Source organism: Heteronotia binoei, chromosome 1 (genome assembly GCF_032191835.1).
Source record: "Heteronotia binoei isolate CCM8104 ecotype False Entrance Well chromosome 1, APGP_CSIRO_Hbin_v1, whole genome shotgun sequence".
Classification (NCBI taxonomy): domain Eukaryota; kingdom Metazoa; phylum Chordata; class Lepidosauria; order Squamata; family Gekkonidae; genus Heteronotia; species Heteronotia binoei.
Genome location: NC_083223.1, coordinates 106,315,298 through 106,330,743, shown reverse-complemented (window position 1 = coordinate 106,330,743; position 15,446 = coordinate 106,315,298). Strand labels below are relative to the sequence as shown.

The 15,446-nt window shown below is 40.2% G+C and overlaps 1 protein-coding gene across 1 annotated transcript in view; it reads right to left on the bottom strand.

Moving 5' to 3' along the window:
* The window catches only part of DCBLD1 (discoidin, CUB and LCCL domain containing 1), a 40,173-nt gene extending 25,589 nt beyond the window's left edge, over window positions 1-14,584 (bottom strand). Inside the window, exons 1-2 of the mRNA XM_060238552.1 lie at window positions 14,203-14,584; window positions 1,166-1,378 (exon numbers count right to left, since the gene is read on the bottom strand). Coding sequence (XP_060094535.1) covers window positions 1,166-1,378; window positions 14,203-14,275 — 286 coding nt within the window. The 5' untranslated portion in view covers window positions 14,276-14,584. The remainder of the gene's footprint in view (window positions 1-1,165; window positions 1,379-14,202) is intronic.
* Between the last annotated feature and the right edge of the window lie 862 nt (window positions 14,585-15,446).

Genomic DNA, 15,446 nt, shown 5'->3' with positions numbered 1-15,446 from the left:
CCATTATACCACAGCTGTCTTTATAAGAACATTTCTGTTTTGCACTTTGTGTGAAATGAGAGAAGCTTGGGGGCCTTCCTGATCGCCTCAGGCAGGCCGTTCCATAATGTAGGAGCCTCCAAAGAGAGTGCACACATTATGTAAAACTAGGCTTTATTCTTCTCTTTATGTATGCAAACTTCCTAATACTTTCTTCATCACATCACACACCTAAATAGGATGTAGTACACAAAAACATTATGCTACAATAAATTTGCTAACCATTAGACATCACAGTAGTACATAGCAATACATAACGTATACTTGATTCTCCATCTAATCCACAATTCCACAAAAGTGCAGTAATATAATTCACTCCTCTAAGCTTACACACACAACACACACAAGAGTGAGAGTGAGAGAGAGTGGGTGAGAGAGAAATCTTAAAACAGAGAGGCATGATTTCGGTATGTCAATGGTTCTAAGTAGGGATTCTATGACAACCATCTGGCTGAGCCTCAGATCTACTCACTACACCATGGGCACCATGCCACAACTGGTGCAGAGAGGCCACAGTGCTCCAGGTTCACATTAGCATCCCACTAATGAATTGAGGATGTGAAAATCATGGCATCCTGGGAGGTGGGTGGTTTGTGTTGCCACAGTACAGCAGCAAACGTAAGAGCTAGTTATTTGATGGCCTCAAGACTGGAACAGACTTGAACAGTCCAACAAAGGTCTCTTGAAGCTTTTTTGGGGGAGGGAGGAGTGTGGCCTTAGAAAACAGGTGAACCCCACTCCCACCGCACTACCAAGCTATTGGAGAAGTTGCCCAAGGAATAAGTCAGTTTTCTCACAAGCAATGAACATCCTGTTGAGGTATTGGCTCCCGTGTTTGTGATCAGTAGGCAGGTCATCAGCTAAGCAGGCAGGTGTCTGAACATCCCTAGCTATGAGTCCAAGTGAACCTCCAATGTCGCAAACAGCTACTTGCCCCCCACTAAAAATCAGAATTGTGTACTACTATTTACAGATTAAACCAAGCAAAGAAAATTAAACCAAGTATGTGTAATTTATTCAAACTGCACAACATTTGGACTACCAGAATATTAACTTTGCTTTTAATGTGGCATATGCACAGGACAGCTTTTTTACAATTCAATCTTACCAGCAGCTCCTTACATACCATGTTGTGTTGTAGAACTCTGGATGATAAGAAAATTAGAGTCACATCTTGGGGATTCAATATCCAAGTCTCCAATTTTTATTATCAACCGCTTCCCCTGGGGCACCTGAATTCTCCTTTCACAAACAGTGTAGTTAGGATAAGTCCCAGGATAATTCTTTGATGCCAATGTTCCACTGTCATGATGAATGATCATAGGCCCACATCCATTTTCTGTTTGGCAGACAGAGAGAAAAAGAAGACAATTAAAAGCCATTGATTATTGCTTTCATCAATATGCATATGAAGTATAACTAGTCCTCATGTAATTAACTGCGCATTATATTTAAAAATTTAATGTGAAGAGCATGATTGTGCCCAGAGGGAGGTACATGAGCCCCTGTTTCAAGTACTGCCAAAGAAAAATCACTCCTATTTACTTGTTGAAACTGTTATGTCCTAAGCTGTTTTAACATTTCTATTCTGATCTTGGTGAAGTTATAGAAAGCAGGAATACAAACTCAGGTTAGCTGAGAAATAAGGATTCATACTCTTCTCATTAAAGAATATGAATCCCTATTTCTCAACTATTTCTTTCCATGTAAGGCTTGACAAAATATGATCCATCCCCCAGGGTCCTTCATCTACTAGAGACAAAAGACCTGTTCACGTTACATTGAACACATGTACATCTGTTCGTAAGAAAGATCCAATGCACAAATAAAATCAATGACCAGGACCTGGGAAAATGTTGGGTTGAAATTACATGTTCAGCTGTACATGTGTTGAATGAATTACTCAACACGTACAGAAAGAGAAGTTGAATGTTCACTGCACAAAACTTATGTACATTTACTGTAACTTGTGAACGGGCTAGAACCATCCTGGATAACCTTTTTCTCCTTTATTATCCTACCATGTGATAAACAAGAATTTACTACACATCAAGATATGTATAAAATAGCAGCTTACATGAGCCCCAAGAAGTTACTCTCCCTCTAAACCAGAAATTGGGGGAATATTCAGATATCTTCAGTAGTCTTCATGGAACATGACACATCTTATGGAGGAAAGTAGGAAATCAAAATCCTCCCCAACCCCCAATCATTATACAGAAAAGGAATTAACAAAATGGGATTGCCTTGGGGCTTCTAATAATTTTTTTTTAAAAAAATAAATACTGTATCATGATTTATCTGGTTTATACAAATGCATAATTTGGCTAAGGACATATCTCACCTACATTTTAATAAATGGAATCTTCACCCAGAAAACTGTTTGTGGAAAAACAATTTTTAAAAATGAATGAGCTAAGCAGGAAGCCTCTATCTTCTACCTACACATAGCCAGGAGATTGTTGGCATAAGTCCCTTTTCACATCTAATAATTGGAAGGTGGTAAATTGTACCTTGTAGACAACGTACACATCTTCTATATGGCACATATGAAACAACTTTACTCAGCAGGAACATTGGGGGAGGGTAGCTTTATTTACGAAGTACTCTCTCTTCCCACTTCCCAATTAAAGTTCTTAGTGAAAAGACAAGCCATTGTATGTTTTTAGAAGTTACACTTTTCTTGAAGCCATAAGGGGTAGCAATATTTAAACTGCAATCCCATACATACTTGGGAATCAATCCCACTGAAATCAGTGGGATTTGCTTCTGCATAAGTATGCAAACTGTCATCTTCCTATGTCAATCATTTCTGCAGAACCAGCATGAACTGTCTGGCACCATAACAGAACAATGTACAGGATACTCTGAAGGAAGTTACTGCACGCCCATGCCTCTCACACGGAGGTATTTGTTTAAACAGGAAGAGACAGTCTGGATCTGTTAATGCATTTTGGGTTTTTAATCTCAACGCCATTCTAAAATAAACTGCCATTATAAAGACTGAGTTCAGCAATACCTGGCATCACATTAGTTTATCAGATAACATCTGCCTTGATTCTGCATTCTGTATAATCAGCTGTTCATCTAATTGTTTCAGGTGGGCAGCCATGTTGGTCTGAAGCAACAGAACAAAATTCCAGCTCAGTGGCATCTTTGAGACCAACAAAGTTTTATTCAAAGTTTAAGTTTGTGTGCATGCACCCTTCTTCAGATACAGTGCAATGGAAATTATCAGTCCATACATATAGGTAGAGGGTGAACACCAAATAAGCATAAAATATAATGAAGATGTTTAACAGATGCAAGGACCAAACAGGAATAACAAGTTTAGTTTATATGGATAATGTTCCCATTAAGTTGCAGAGTCTTGTGAGCAAAAATTCTACTTTGTAAACTACTGGGCTGGCATTAAAGTTGTGAGCTACTGCATAAATCTGGGTTATCCTTTCTGAGCTAACACAAAAATATGTGGGCTGGAGAGTAAAAATCTGTGAGCTAGCTCACACTAACTCAGCTTAGAGGGAACAAATTCTGGGAGAAGTGTGCATGCACATAAAAGCTTATACCTTGAATAAAACTCTGTTGGTCTTAGAGGTGCCAATGGATGAATTTTGTTCTTCATCTAATGTCAATGTTAGACCTTCACATCAAAAGTCCTGTAGAATGGATTCATCTGTATGAAACCATATGCCATACCAACATAACATATTCAAAGTCTAGTCGATACTCATCCCCCCTCCCTGGCAGATAAGCAACTGGTAGCCTTACTCTTTGCAGATGACACAATCTTGCTGTCTAGAACACCAGTAGGCCTTAGAAGGGCATTAGCTCAATTTGGTCTTTATTGTGATCATAACCTCTTAGAGATTAATTATCAGAAAACAAAAGTAATGGCTTTTGGCCCAAAACCCAGGCTAAGGAGATGGAATATAAATGGCCATAGTCTACAACAGGTAACAATTTACAAATATTTGGGGGTCATGATTCAGTCCTCAGGGCCAAAGAAGGCTCACCACGAATATGCTGCCAATTCTGGTCGCAAATCGACCCAGGCCACCATTAGGTTCTTTCTCGCGAAATGGGGGCATTTTATACCAGTTGTATTAAAACTCTACTTGGCCAAAACAATACCCCAACTCATTTATGGAACTATGTTGGGTCCATCCTTATCAAGTTTTGATCCCCTTGAGAAAATTCAGTCCAAATTCTTGAGAGCCATTTTCCACTTTCCAACCTGCGTTTCCAATGCAGTACTACGCTTGGAAACTGGCTTGCTAAGGATAGAGGCTAGGGTGAGCCTACTTTCAATCACCACTTGGCTTAATCTCAGCCATTGCCCCATGAATATCACATCGTTGATTTTAAAGGTTATTGTTCCTCTTGGGTAGAGCCATCCATCAGAAATTGTCTACGCTTGGCTTGTCACCTGAATCTTTCCAGATAATGGCCCTGGATAAAGCCAGGGCCATAGTCAAACAGAGACTACAAGACATTGAGAGACAGAATGATATTGCCAAGGTCCCAGATTATCTAGCTCCCCCTCAAAGGAGATATGTGTTAGCTCCAGCCCCCTATCTCTCAACTCTAACAATACCATCCCACAGAAGGGCCTTTTCCATGGCCCGTTGCAATATCTTTCCTTCAGCAGTCGTTGAGGGCCGCTTTAGAAAGGTGCCTATGGCTGAGCAGGTTTGTCCTTGTGGTGCAGATAAAGTTGAAACGATTGACCATGTTTTGTTTGGGTGTGGCCTATACCCTGGCATACGAGCCAGGTACATTTATTCTTTGTTGGAGGGATGTCTTGGGTTTTCTGATTTCAAAATCAGAAATACGCTGTTATCAGATTTTAACCCCCAATTCACAATTAATTGTGCCAAATTTATGGCGGCAGCTAGGAGAATTCGTGAGGATTATGTAAAGAAGGGGTCTTGAACTGACTGTTTTTTGAATATTTCCAAGTGTGTACCATCACAAATGCTACTGAAACTTATATAAATACAGAGACCATGCATAAAGTTGCCAAATTTTGTTCCCATGCAATCAAATTGCATTTTATGGTTCTTACAAGTTAATGTCGAGGTAACAGATTGTAATTTTAACCAGTGTATTCTAGTTAATATTTTTTCTGGAGCTGTATAATTTTTAATTTTTTTTATTATATGTACTATATTTATTAAGCTAGAAGATGTTTGACCACTACTGTATTATTTGTCATATCTCATTATGCATACTAATGTCCTATATTTTATTTTCACATTTATTTTTTAAATATCTTACGTTTCACCTATTTAGGTCCATCTTGATTTTTACAATTTTTATGTGGTTGTTGTTGGCCTGCATTGTGCTGTGTATTTGGTCATGGACCGTAATAAAGCAAACTGAAACATATTCAAAGTGCAATATGATGATTTTGTTTGGGAGACTGTGGCCTAATCTTCCTCAAAGCAGAGAACAGCTGAAGATGAATAATAAAGTGGATGAGAGTCAGGAGCCCCTTCTCCCTACAGCTTTTTGTTCCAGTCACTGGTGTTACACACTTATATTGGGCAATTTTCACCCGAAGACTACAAAAGGTTTTGTTTGTGTCTGGCTTGACAGTGATGTATGATGAAGTGTTTACTAAGATTCAAGATGTTATAAAAAAAGAGTAGAAACACATGTCCTGGCTCATGCCAAGCAGACTTTCAGCATTCAAGGAAGACAGAAGGTGCCGTCAAGATAGAGGTTTGGAAACTACGATTTAATATATACCATGAATTAAAATAAACACCTTCTGCTTTAATGCCCTACATCCTGAGTGCTGTTCAAGCTAGACACTGGAAGCCTTCTTGGTCTGGCAGTTTCAAACAGAACTATTCTCCCTTCTTTCTATTAATCGCTTCCTCTTTGCCTTCCCATAGCCATATGCATGGTTACTCACCTCATTCCTCTCAACCTGGCATAAAGTAATGGGCACAAAACCAAATACAAGCAAACAAATAATTTTTTTATTGGGGGGACTTTAGTAAGGGCACACACATTTTTAATTTTTAAGAAAAATCATGATTTACCAAGTATTCATCATTCCAGTTTTAATGTTATCATGAATTAATATTATCAGGGAGATTTTAAGCTTCCTTTGAAACTGGTCAGGGTTACAATGATTTGATCTTTAACCCACCCTTCCTCCAAGGAACTCACAACGGCATACATAGCTACCTTGTAAGGCAAGTTAGGGAAAGAGATGGTGATTAACTTACGGTTACCCAGTGAACTTCATGACAGAATCAAGATACAAATTTCAGTCTCTCTTGTCTTAGTCCACTCTAACCAGTACTGGCTTCAAGATCACCAAGGATGATTGTCTACTACTAACTGCAGCCACAGAAGAGCATGGGCATATTCTAGAGTATGGTCTCCATTCACACAGGATAATGCTGAAGCCCAATAGGCCTGACTAGTGATCTGAATGCACTGTTTAACTTTCAACACTCCCAAGTGTCTTCTACAATGTTCAGATGTTTCATAGCAGAGCAACACAAAAACTGTCTTCTGAAAACTGAAATTTTGGTCTACTAAACTGATGCTATCAATGGCCATATCAAACAACCAACCCAGCTACACTCCAAGCTTCAGGCAAATGTCTTCCCCAACACTTGGTACCTGATCATCAGTGGAAGATGTTAGGGACTGTGCCTGGGACCCTATGCATGAGATTTACTACTGAGCCATTGCTCCTCATTAAAGAATCTCATAAGGTCTATTAATAAAATATGAAACTCTCCGTAATTTCTTAGCTACTTTAAACTTCATTTTATACATGGTCTTGCTTATGAAGCATGGCTTTTCACTCTATTCAGAAAACTCTAACCTTTTGTAAGGTCAAGTTTCACAATCTGTCATTCAGTTGTCCTAATTCATGCATCAGTGTCTGATTCAAGAAGTAGGGAGAAAAGGTCACAACAAGAGCGACAGCTATCACCAGACATTTAAGAGACAGATGTTTCTTACCACTTAATAAAACAAGGGCAGTCAGTTCCCTGACATCTCTGCACACTCTGCTCTAGTAGCAGACAACAATTTTAATGCATGAACTGAAGTACCAAGGTCTTCCCTGGAACATAGTTACACAACCAGCCATGTCTATGAGTGGTAGCAATTTCCATGATTATTGCCCTTCCATTTTTAGACAGGGGGGATGGGGACATAGGCATTAACAATGGTCATACTGTAGATTGTCAAGATACTACATTATGTTTTTCTGCACCCCCAAAAAAGTCAATAATTTTGGAAAGTAAGAAGCCAACAAGTCAAATTCAATTATGGTCAGTGCTATAAAACAGGTTTCTACATGAGAACCCCCTGCCTGGCAATACTTTAATCCAGCATTACCAATCATTAGTCACTAGAATTCTGTGATATGAACAGGCTGTCAGCAATAGAAACAGCTGCGGTACATTGGGGAATATGTGCATATTAAATGATCACACATGTGTGCATGTGGACACATACAATATCAGACATACTCTGCTTCCAAGTCCTACAGTCTGATCCTTAAATTGGCAGTCAGTCCCACTGAGTTCAATACACTCCCAAGTAAGTGTGCATGGGCTGCAACTTAAATTTGCCTTCCCTCACAAGTATGTGGTTTGTCTCACCTAAAACCACTGTTCTGTAAACATTTTTTGCATACCACTTACTCTCTGAACTACACAGTATGCTCAAGTTGATCCAACAGTTAGGGCTGAACCAAGTGTTTTCCAATGAATATTTTCAGCATGAAAAGGGTCTCAAACTGTGCAAAAAAAGCTAACCCTTTTTGCTTTTCTTCACTAGCGTCCACAGTCCCAATGGTCAGAAACTGTGGTGCCATTTTTTAAATTTTAAAATTGGCTGTCTTCTCGATAACGGTAAGCAGTGCTCTTAGAATTACTTAGCTTGTTTTATCCTTGGTGAAAACACTGCTTTGCTAGGAAGCAGAAATCTAATTTTAAAACAGTAACAAGAAAATGATACAAAACTACATTGACAAAGAAGTGAACAATAGATTGCTGCCACTTTCTAAATGCCAGGAATAGTAAAACTTGTCAGAGGGTGCCTTTTCTCTGCAGTGCTCCAGGTGGGGAAAAATGGGCAATAAAGCTCCTCTCTCAATTATTAAAAAGAGGCATTCTGCAGGCACCATCTTTATTGAAAATATTCAAAGAAGGCCTTTATTTGGCACTTGGTCCACTTAGTTTAATATGGTTTACACAGAGATCTGAAACCTTAATTTTTTCTTTTTCTCAGTGGTATGTGGCTTCTCTGACCTAGAAATACTTCTTCCAAATTCAGCTCAACCCTACATGATATCTGAGGAGAACTAACAACAGCATATTGAAGGCTCTGCTTTGGGGCAAGAGAATGAACACCATCTTTATTCAGTTTCCTTCTACTTTATAATTCCATAAATTAGCAATCATTTTAACCACTCACATCCAGTGGGAAATATCCCAGGCATTTCACTGCTTGGGCTCTCTAAGAGTGAATGCTGGTACCTAGAAAGATACATTCAGCAATGTCCTATGTAGTGCCGAATGTTGCTGTGGAAAGGTGACGGCAATGGAAGGTGGATACTCTTGCTGTCTCTCTAAGTGAACACTAGTAGAGAAAAGTAGTTGTGAACTGGTTCTTTTTGTCTCTTACAGATTCATATTACTTCAGCAAAAAATAAACCATTTTTTGGATAGCAAAACTACCTCACAAAGTTTTAAATTTTTTTTGTCATTCATATAAACATTCTGACACAATTTCTACTACAAAGGATTTTGGATATTAATGGTGACAGGAGCAGTAATTCCCAAATATTTCATAAACAGAAGTAAAGGTTCTTTTTTTTTAAGGCAACATTTATGGTTCGGCTCTTATGGTATGGTAAAGCTATTCGAGTTCTTAAAATTGAATGCTAAAATTTCCATGAACCTCAGGACCATATTTTGAAACTTTTCTGTGCTTCCAACCAAATCACAGCACCACATAAAAAGGCAAGCCCAGTCGTTTCCGACTCTGGGGTGACGTTGCTTTCACAACATTTTCACAACAGACTTTTTATGAGGTGGTTTGCCATTGCCTTCCCCAGTCATCTGCACTTTCCCCCCAGCAAGCTGGGTACTCATTTTACGGACCTCGGAAGGATGGAAGGCTGAGTCAACCTGAGCCGGCTACTTGAAACCAGCTTCCGCCAGTACCCAACTCAGGTTGTAAGCAGGGAGGTCAGACTGCAGTACTGCAGCTTTACCACTCTGCTTTACCACATACACAGTGTCATATGAGCAATTGGATGCAACAGAAGAAACAATGGCTGAAGAATTTATCAGCAGGAGAATGCTGTGGACAAATAACAGATAAGGAAAAGAAAATGTAATTGTGCATATATTTCTGGACATTATTCTTCTTTAAGAACACCACAATACTTCTATAAACTTCCACATTGCACTCACAAACACATTTCTGCCTCCAGAAGCTCAAGTTCAACAGATGTCCAAGGACTGTAAGATACTCAAACTTGAGGAACAGAAGAAGTTGGAAGTTTTCAATCATTCCTATTAACAGGGTCTGGAGAAGCCAAAATACAATAGTAATGCTTCAAAGAAAGGAAGGTACAGGAAGAAAAGGGATTTAAAGACAACAGTTTAATCCTTGGCTGGCATAATGCAAGGAGCAGCATAGCAAGAGATGCAACTGCTAAACACTGAGCAAAAAAAACAGAGCAAGATAGCCTAGTCCCTGTACTGTACTTATGATTGCTAATTTCCAGAGCACTCAGATTGTGCGAAATGTGTTATAGTTAATCTCCTCAGCAACTCTGTGAGGCAGATCATTGTCATTTTTCAAATGGGATTAACAAACCAAGTCTGAAAGACTTGCCCTGAGGCCAGTTCATGCAAGGTAACGCTGTGCAAGTTTAGTAAAATCAGGCATTAATAGAATTTAAGCCCAGAGCTCCAGGATGTAACTTTGGCATTCTCAGTTGTGTCTTTGCAAACTCAGAGTTATAGTTGCTTCATATTCTTAGTAGAACTTGACAGCAGTCCAGCCATTCTATACTTGCCAGTGAAACCACTGAACCATGCATATTTAATACCACAAGAAAAATCCCTCTCTCAAAGTATTGCAGATGTAGACTTGTATTCTTTGAAAGTATTTTTTATGCAGAATAAGATTAATTTGTATTTTTGTTTAGTATTTTCTCTATTCCCTACCCCTAATTTTCTGAAACTAATAAAACTTTTTAAAATTGAAGAAAAATCCCTCTCTTGAAGAAAGCATTATTTCATGCTCCCTTATCTTCAGCAACTGCACAGACACTAGCAATAAAATAATCATGTTTCTCTTAAAAACAGACCTGAGGGGGAAAATGGGGGGGGGGGGGGGAATGTGGCAGTCTCCTTGTCTTGTTTGCTTTTTCTAGCTTCTCTTGTAGCTTCCACCACTGTGCGCATGCACACATGCCCCCTACCAAGAAACAGAGCACACTTGCAAAGCCGCCACTGCATATTGGTTTGCTTCCGCAGCTAGAGGAACAAAAGACAAACCTCAAAAGGCAAACAATGTCATTTATTGAGGCTAAATGCATTTTGTGCTGAAGTCTCCTTGTTGGGTGCCCTGTACTAAAAGGAACTGCTTGAGACAGGCAACATTCCGTTTTCTGAAACAATATAACATAACCTTGAGGAAATTTCACGCCAGTTGACATTTTTTTAAATTAGAAATTTAAACAGAAATTGAGTCTTTTTTTTTTTAGGATATAGTATGATTGAAATTAAATTTGATCACAAGTTTTCTCTGGGCTGTTTTGCTTCTATGCTGCTTGTTCAGCCCTCAAGGGCAACTGGTTGGTTGCTGCATGAAACAATATGCTGAACTAGATAGACCACTGGTCTGCTCTAGCAGTCTCTTATTTTCTAACAGTTAAAACAGAAATTATTACTACAGCAAGGTCGAATTTATAACAACATTATGGGCAGGATCAAGCACAACACTTCTAATTCATGCTAGAGCTCTTCCAAGCAAATATGCAAGAAAAAGACCGTGGTAGTTGATTGAAGTAATTCAAAATTATTGTATTCCCACTTGCGTTTCCACTTGTGCAACCAATTTCTGGGCACTATAAATATGTAGTGAGGCAAGTGCTAGGTGTTGCTCAAGATCTTGCCCAAGCAGAACTCCGCTAATTCCATTTATGTGTCTGCTTGAGCACTGCTGGATCCCCATGAGCCGTGGGAAAATATGTTCTGCAGTTTCACTAAATTACAGCAGCACATATACATACAGCCAGATTTGTAATTGGGTGCAGCAGAAAATACAGTTGAAGGATTTATTATTTAAATCAGATTTTAATTATTACATCCCAAACTAGCTGTTGGTTGAGTAGACACAGTTTTGTTAAATCTGCATTTTTGATGTCTATACCATAACATCAGAGGTCTTCAGGGCCAATGAAAATTAAATAAAAACAGGATGCTTTACAAAAACAGCTTATTTTTGTGCTTCCTGAATAGTAGCACATTCCCCATGTTGTGACAAAAGGCACTATGCCAGGAGAATGAAATATGGGAATTCCAATTGCACAAAGCTGTAGACAGCAAAGGAATGGAAAACAAAATAATATAGAACCAACATCATGAAAAGGAATAGGAGAATGATCAGCTGTAACGTTGTCTTGCCCAAGTCTCCTAGCGAAGAACTGGAGCTGCAAAAGAGCACGACAATGCTCATGCACAGATGGGAAGGAGGAGGAGGATTTATACTTTCACTTGGAGTCTCAGAGTGGCTTACAATCTCCTTCCCTTCCTCTCCCCACAACAAACACCCTGTGAGGTAGGTGGGGCTGAGAGAGAACTGCTCTTGAGAGGTCAGCTCGTGCTCTAATCCACCAGCCAAGCAGCTGCCAGGAGGAGAGCAAGCTGGCTGCCAAGAAAAGAGTACAACCACCACTGTGGCAGCCACTCAAGAAAACAGCAAGCTGGTCATGGTGGAGCTGTAGTGGTGGTTTTACTCCTCTTCCTCCACAGCCAGCTGGTCTCCTCCAGGCACCTTGGCAATCCCACTCTCTTGCCCAACCTGTTGTGCTTCATGCTGAGAAGATACAGCAGGAAAGTAGAAAGGAAAACACATCCTCTCATTCTACATACACCAGGCCTCACCAGCAGTGGTGGGAAGAAAGAACCCTACATGAGCAGAGTTCATCTGGTAATTTAAAATTTTGTAGCTATGTACTTACTAATAGTTACCTCTTATACATATATGGTGGGGTGGTGCACAAAGCATACTATTTATGAGGCTCATCTGCTTGGTGATAATTGCATGTGTGGCTCTCCATAATAACTGCTGCAGCCCATAATACAGGTGGCCCCTCCAGCCCATAATACAGGTGGGGGAGAATGCCAGTGCTGAGACTTTGCTAAGTCAGTCTGAGTTGAGCTGAGTTTTAAACTGTGGGACTTTTCAGGTTGGATTCTTTACCACAACATCACATAGTACCAGCTCTACCTTGTCAGTTTCTCTTTCCCACATTGTTTATTCTGCTTTAAGGAGATCTAATTACCCTAGATTTGTAAAAATCAAGGCATTTGTACACATGTGCTTTAGAGATGAGTTACTGTTTTAATCTTTTAACTACTCAAACACATGGATAACCTAGGCATGGATTAACCGGGTCAATTAAATAAGCCAAGATAGCATAATTCATGGTTCTCAAAGAAAAAGCAAAGGGACTGGGGGTAGGTAGGGAATAGAATCCAAAATCAAAGAAAGAAGCACTATTATCTTTAAACTGGCATAGAAAGGCATTATATGGCCATTCTTTTTCATGAAAGAAATTCCTGCTCTACAGTTCATATTTTCTTTATAAATGGATAATATTTAAACTGCCCACCCACTAGGATTGCTCGATGTCACAAAGTTATAGTACATAACAGAAGCTCTGTGGTATCTCTTAACTACTAGGCCTTTGCATCTGGCAAGCAACATTCTTCTATAGCTTATCCTTAATTTACAATGGATAGTGGAAATGCTCTTTTCCCCATTATGAGTGTTGCAGAAAACAAAGTTCACCTAAAAGTGTAAAATAACTAGGGAAAGAAATTATCAAGGAATACCAACTTTAGAAGCAAAAATTACATCCTGAAATTCCAAGCAAAGCATTTAATAAGCAGAGAACATTAATTACTACTGTATGATAATCAAGACTCCTTTGAGTTACCAAAATAACTTTCAAGATGGAATTACAAAGCAACATTGAAATGTAAGACATAGAAATGAAAGAAGTCACCAAAACCATCACATCAAAACCAAAACAGCCTCACTGTTCTCGAGTGATAGTTCTGGATAAAGCTTTAAGCCAGAATTTTAAGTTTTCATAGTTTTGTGAGCTGAAGCTTAAGTTCCTACAAGAGTCAAACCCTTCTGAGGACAGCTTTTGCACTAAACATTAGACTTAGGAAATTTGTCTGATCTCCAATTTGTGTAGTTTCTCATTTCAACACTAGTAAGTGGTCTTGTATTTGTAAAAACTGGAGTAGCACATAGCCAGTCTTTAACTTACTACTTCAATCCATAGCTCAGTTACCATAAACATGCTTCTTGATTCATTTCAGTGGAAGGGACAGGTCCATGTGCACAAAAGAAATGGATTTTCAGTGCAGTAAATGGGAAAGCCATTGTGTGCACAGATGCTCTATATGGGATTGGCTGCATCACAGTGGCTGAGAGAGGCACCCTGTTCTGATCTCTCAAGGGTTCATTAGGAAGTCTCAAGCTGAGTCAAGCAAGCCACTCTCTGCCTCAATTTCCCATCTGCAATATGAAGATACTTAAAGGTCTGTTTGCAAGATGATATACTGAATGCACTTTGACAAGTGCTATGGGTACGTATGGCTTCTGACTGAAAGGACAAGGAACGACTAGAATTGTTTGCTGAAAAGAAAGCACATTTATACTGCCTCGTTCACTCTCACCCACGGCGCAAATCCTCAACACAGTTCATTAACTTCAAAATATCCCGCAGGGTGCAGCTCTTTCTAGGACTGCACTAGCAGTCTTGCTCCCTCCGCCCAGCTCTCTACTCGGCACTCCCGCGAATCAGCAAACTTTCCCAGTCAACTGTTTAAACAGGCCGCGGCGACTTCGCCTCCAACTCACCCAGCTTCTCCGCGCAGACCCTCAGCAGCAAAGGGAGGAGCGATAGGAAGGCAGGAAGCGCTCCGCAGCCCATGGCCCCGGGCGCCTCACGACTGCCTTCCCCCGCACGGCACCGCCGCAGCTCTTTGCTTCTCCCGCTCTTTGCTCGAAGGCACCAGCTGCCGTGCCTAGCAGTGGGAGGGATACTCCTTCTAGGGACCGGATTCTTCCGAAGGGAAAGCCACTCACTCACGCACGCACTCAGTGCACAAGGGCGGTCACAACAACTTCGCCGTTTTTCTCCTCCCTTCGCCTTTGGCGGGGGAAAGGAAACGAGGAAGGCAAGCGCCACCCTTCCATTGGACCTCGTCGAGGGGCGGCCCTTGACTTGACCAGCCCAACTCCGCCCTTCTCCCACACGAGTGGTAGATTATCGCTCGGCTCGGCTGACTTCGTGTTCCTCGTAATAGGTGGGGACTAGGGTTGTAGCCCGGTTAAATGCTACGGTGTTTGATGGCAGAATATGATTGCCTGTCAGAAGACTTCTTTCCTCAGACAGACTAACATAGACGTCTTTAGCCCAGGAACAATTTTTTTACTTCATTTCTATTTATGTACACCAGGTTTTTCCTTCAGCAGTAGAAAAGGGCAGGAGTCCAGTAGCTTTAAAGACTAACAATATTTGTGGTTGAGCTTTCGTGAGTCGCTGCTCACTTCTTCGGATAAAGCTTTGCCATTGTGCAGCTTGCTGACAAGTTGGAATGCGCGGGGGCTGGCGGGGTATCTTCAGTTGTATGCTTTGGATAAATGATGCTGCTTTAAAAACTAGCGCAGTTTATCCAGCTGCATACCTGTTGTAATCGGGAGCCGTGTCACATCCTCTTGTTGCTGGAATCAGTTTTGTTGGTTTGTTTCTCCTTTGCTTTTCGAGGCTAATCTTTGATGTTCATACTCCTGTAAATTTTCTGTAATTTGAATTTCCCTGGGCTGAAATACATAGCTGGCTTTTAATTAACATACTATTTTATCTGGTAATTATTTCACTTCAGTGAGAACAAATCCCTGTCTCCTGACAGGTTTAGCAAAAGTATTTCATGCACGACTGTCTTGCCAATTTGTGCCTATTTTAACAGCCTGGTTTTTCGGGCCTCTTTTATAATCTGCAAAGATGTCTATCAGTCTTCAGACAAAGTTGCTTGGGGTTTTCACTCCCAGTTCCCCCCAAATTTAGATAAAACCAGATTATATATTGAGGGAGTGGGGCT